This window comes from Penaeus chinensis, chromosome 34 (assembly GCF_019202785.1).
Source record: "Penaeus chinensis breed Huanghai No. 1 chromosome 34, ASM1920278v2, whole genome shotgun sequence".
NCBI lineage: Eukaryota > Metazoa > Arthropoda > Malacostraca > Decapoda > Penaeidae > Penaeus > Penaeus chinensis.
Genome location: NC_061852.1, coordinates 16,540,836 through 16,545,835, shown reverse-complemented (window position 1 = coordinate 16,545,835; position 5,000 = coordinate 16,540,836). Strand labels below are relative to the sequence as shown.

At 41.8% G+C, this 5,000-nt stretch overlaps 1 protein-coding gene across 3 annotated transcripts in view; it reads left to right on the top strand.

Annotated features, from left to right (window-relative positions):
- The first annotated feature begins 3,418 nt into the window (after window positions 1-3,418).
- LOC125043873 overlaps window positions 3,419-5,000 on the top strand; it is a 19,186-nt gene continuing 17,604 nt past the window's right edge. For 2 of the 3 annotated variants that reach the window (XM_047640219.1, XM_047640222.1), the window contains exon 1: window positions 3,419-3,573. In XM_047640219.1, coding sequence (XP_047496175.1) covers window positions 3,521-3,573 — 53 coding nt within the window. In that variant the 5' untranslated portion in view covers window positions 3,419-3,520. Of the gene's footprint in view, window positions 3,574-3,680; window positions 4,092-5,000 lie in introns of those variants that run through there. The other variant, XM_047640221.1, reaches the window with a different exon arrangement.

Here is a 5,000-nt window from a genome sequence, read left to right as displayed (position 1 = left end):
ATGATCCTAGCTAAATGATCAAGTCACAGAGTTCATGAGCTGAAGGTCGCGGGGGAAAAAAAAGTAAAATAAAAGAATAATATATATCCCTAAGCCGACTCCCAGATTTAAATGCAGTTCTAGCCACATCTGAGCGTGCACACGTTGATGGTGTGTGGCTCATGATCAAAAGTTATAAGGCTCTGGGAACTCGCTGGAGGGAGTCAACTAGTCTGACGCCTTCCTGCAGGTGAGCTTCGAAAGAATCTTCGGTGGTACGAAATGGTGTTGTGGAAGTCACCTGTTAACAAAGGCGTGAATTTAGTTTAGTATTCCCGAGTGTCTGGAGAATTGTTAGATATCTGATAAAAAATAATAATAATAATAAATATAAAACGAAGAGGAAACACAGGCAGACTTCGGGCTCAAGCTAAGTGGTACCAATCTGTTTCTTAGAGCTTTTGTATTGGGTACGTGAACCATTGATATGATAATCTAGAAACGGTATTAGCTGTTTATCGTGAGATTAATCTTAGACTGATTTTTCCATATATTTTCACATTTGGTCTTTTTGTGTGTGTGTGTGTGTAAGGTTCTCCGTTCTAGCCATCCGTAGGTCTATGTCTCCAATTTTCCTTGGCTTCGACCTTGAATAATCTACCGGGTGTGAGATAGTCACGTGTGTGAGATAGTCTCCTATTGCTCCCTTTTCTTTTCTCTCCTGTTTCATTCAGTCATTATCACAAAACGTAAATTCATATTTCAGAAATGCCGTCGCTCGTAAATGGAGGGGGAGGAGGGGGGAGGTGACGGGGTCCGTGATACCATGATCAACCAGGCGGTGAAAACAAGAAGTAGGGAGAGGGAGAGGGTAAAGGGTTGTCGGTATTGAGAAGGGTGACTAAGAAGGAGGGGGGGGGAGGGATAAGGCGTCGATAGAAAACGGGTATCGAAGAGAGGGTAGGCACAGAACCAGCCTCTGCTGACGTCACGCCGAGAGATGACGTAGGTGACTTATTGAGACAACCACGCATTTGCTCTGTGCGTTAGTGTTAGTCTTTTTTTCTGATGTTAACAATAACGAATTTGTGTGTGTGTGTGTGTGTGTGTGTGTGTATTTATTTATATGTATTCCTTCATAACTATTTTTGCGGACTGCAATTTTATTTCTATCTCGCGTTGTTTCCTATTCCTATGCATTCGTAAAGCTGTTCTTTATGTGTACAGATACAGGAGAGAACCGAGTTCAGGAGCTCCCTCTGCTATTCTTAGATCATTAATTATCTTTTGAACTGCTGGGTGTTCCTAGCACATGTGTTTTTGAGTAGGTGGTTCTGATCATCCATGAGCCGATTTGGAACTATTTCCTTTGCATTCTCGAGTTTTCGCTCTGATCTCCATTACTGAAAAAGGTGATTTTTCTTTGTCTAACATTACCGTTTCAAAGACTTAACTGTAATCATTCCGTTTCTCTTTTTCATTCTACCATGTGACAAGCGTGATTTTTTAAAAATCTTTCTAGTTGGCACCCGAGTAGCTGTTCGTTGAACTCGTCCGTCTATCTGTGATTAGTTCAAGTTGTCTTCGTACGACTGTCGCGTGATTTCAAAAGTGGGTCCTAATTTGTACTCGTTATTTTTTTTTTTTTTTCGTTTTTTTTTTTTTTTTTTTTTTTTAACCATGTCTGCGTATTCGATTTGTGAACGTAATCGTTGATAGGGCCATTTGTTAGAGATACCAGTTAACATTTTATTTTATTTTTTTGTATTTAGTAATTTTAGTTGTTTTTTGTGCTGGAATCAGGGTCGATCTTCACCACCACCGTACCTGATTATATGTCATTTGATACGCACGACCTACCTTCCTTCAGTCCACATTGCTCGTTCCAAATCACGTTATCTTACCCTCTCTTCTACCAATCAGCATTTTACTTTTCGTGATATTTGTCTATAAGTAAGACGGTTTTGCTGATTCCCTTTCTACTAAAGAGATGATCACATTTTTCTGTTCTTGGTCTCTTTCCTTTTCTCAGTGAGTTTTGAGATATCGATTAGTAATGGTAGACTGAGGTTTACATGTATGTGTGTGTGTATGTATGTGTATGTTGATAACCATATTTCTTCCGGACGCCTCGTTGCCGTCAAAAAATATATATATTTATGAATATTCTCAGAAGCATCCCCGGCCACTTTCAAAAGGTATCCAACGTCTTCTTTTTCCCTTCAGAATTGAACAGGGAAAGACAGACACTCGGGCATACACCCCACAAAATGTATATATCCAAACACTTTATAGATATGTGCGTGTGTGTGCGTGTGTGTGTGTGTGTGTGTGTGTTTGTGTTTGTGTGTGTGTGTGTGTGTGTGTGTGTGTGTGTGTGTGTGTGTGTGTGTGTGTGTGTGCGCGCGCGAGCCTTTCCGCGAAGAAAATGTACTTTGTTGTAATGTGGATATGAATAATGACGAGAAATCTTATCTGATATCTTGGATTACTCATTGCCTTCTAAATGCCTTGATGGACATTGACCGTGTGCTGATGTGGTCACGAGGAAGAAAACGATTGCGTCTTTAGAGTTACATCTTGGGATTAGCATAATCTACGTATGGATTATTACGAATAACATTTTCTTTCAGAAGTGAAAGATCAGACATGATCATACAAAACACATAGTTCCCTCACGTAGTTGGATAATTTTTTTTTTTTTTTCGCTTCTGTTCTTTTCTTCTCCCTTTTCTTCATTGTTTTCCTATTCTTACTCTTATTCTTCCTTTTTTCGCCACCACCTTTATCAGATCTTTTGCTCCTCTTCTCATCTTCTTCTTCCTCCTGCTTCTCCACCTCCTCTTCTTCCTCTTCTTCGACCTCATCCTCTTCCTCCTCCTCTTCCTCTTCTTCCTCCTGCTACTACTCTCTTCTCGTACTCCTCTTCCTCTTCGTCTCTCTCTTCCTTTCTTCCTCCTACTCCTATTCCACCTTCTCCCACTCCTACCCCTCCCCCGCTCTCTTCCTCATCCCTTTCCTCTTCCTCATAGTTTTCGTTATAATCGTTGTAATTATTATTATTCCTGTGTTCTTCACACAAAATCTCATTCGCTTTGTTGCCCTCCTCGAAATTGCTTCTTGGGTCAGCAAGAGGTCAGGGCGAAATTGCTGCTTCATGAGACCTTTTAAAAGATCCTCTTAGTACCTGCACTTCATTATGCAGGCTCATTGTCCATAGTGTATGCTTGTGCTTGAGTATACAAAACTGCTATCTTCGATATCGGCGAGACTGATAGTAATGATAAAAGTTACTAATCGAACAAGACACAGTTGCCAGGAAGAACAAATTAAGGCGAAAGTCAAGATGAAAGAAAGAAAAGGGAAATCGCTCGACGTCGAGCGATTTCCGCAAGTCACGAAATCGGACAACACTTAAAATGCGTTACTTTTGACGAGGCGGCCCCGTAGGACAGTCGAGTCGCGGCCGAGGAAGCGCCAGCATTCACGGATCGGGAGATTGAGCGCCCGGTACATAGGTCACGTTCCCTCCGCCGCTGATATGACTACGTCGCGCTGGGTGTCCGCAGCAGTGGACGACAGGACGCTGAATAGGTAATATACTCTCTTGTCGCTGAAGTGATATCTTGGTTTCCCCGTAAACTTTAGTAGAATTGGGCTTGTGTGGGAACACTTGCGGTCGATTAATGGAAAAAAAGATATGTATTATGTGTGAATGAAAAAAGTCATTCTTAATTTTAGTGTACAACTAACAAGGAAAAAACAAAAGTTAGTGGGTTGTCCGCATACATCGAAAGAGTGAGTGAGAGAGTGAGAGAGGAAAGAGAGCAAGGGAGAGAGAGTGAGAGATATGCAAGGGGATGAGAGTTGCAAAGCAATATCTCATGTAGTTACCAAACTGATACCTGAAACCGCGATCTAACCGGCATTCTCGCCGCGAGGCAAGGCGATAGTGTAAACGGTGACCGCGCCACAGCCAGGCGGAGTGTGATTCATCAGAACTCGAAACGTTGGTGGAGAGAGAGAAGCGACTTTGCTCCGTTGTTCGCCGGAGTTCTCTCTGCTGTGAAACGAAGGGAACAGACACACCAGTGAAGACCTTGATTAACACCGTAAGTTGTGTGATATGGAAAAAGTATCGACGTCTTACTTTAGCATCTACGCCCGTGTGTCTCTCGTTCAAGCATTTCTGGAAGTGAACGAAACATGGATGTGTGTGACCAACGTATTTACTGTGATTATGATGATATCCTGATGATACTTCCGACGAGTAATATATCGACTGGACAGTAGAGTAGAAAATTACATCATCGCTCCTAATATGTGATTTCCGACTTTGATCTCCAATCCGAACGTCAAAACATGCTTTGAACTATACGCTGACCATGATCGCCCAGCACCCGAGTGATTAAAACTCATATAAGTTAAATAAACCGATAAAATATACCTCCCCGATCGTGAGGTCATACAGTCTGGAAGCTAGTTACCAACGGAGCAGAGCGTGAGTGACATGTCGTCTGGAGATAAGAGATAAGAGAGACTAATTCTTACGACGTCGGGGCCCACGTGCCTCGCTCTAGGGGGCGCATATCTCATCCAGTGATTCATCTGATTGGTGGCATATTTACGATTACACTTGTGCTGGATTCAGGCTGGTCGACTCGTAAATGAACGGACGGAGGGAAGAACAAGAAAGCATACGAAAATGCCGAATGCCTTTTATTTGTGTTCCTGTATCCTTCTTCAGGAAAAGAAGCAATAGAACGGGAAAAAAGGTTCTCGGCGTGTTTTCTTCCTCCTCAATTTGTTGTTTTATTTATAATTTCATAGAAATAGGCGCTGGTGAAAGGTTTTGTTAGCGATGATGTCCAATACGATGAAGGATAGAATTAAATATCAACCTTCTTCCCAATACCATGTTTATAAATTATTTATAAGGTGTTGATGACGATGCCCAATGCGATTAAGAAGGAATGTTATAAATCATCTCAAGATCGACTACATATTTATAAACATGCTCA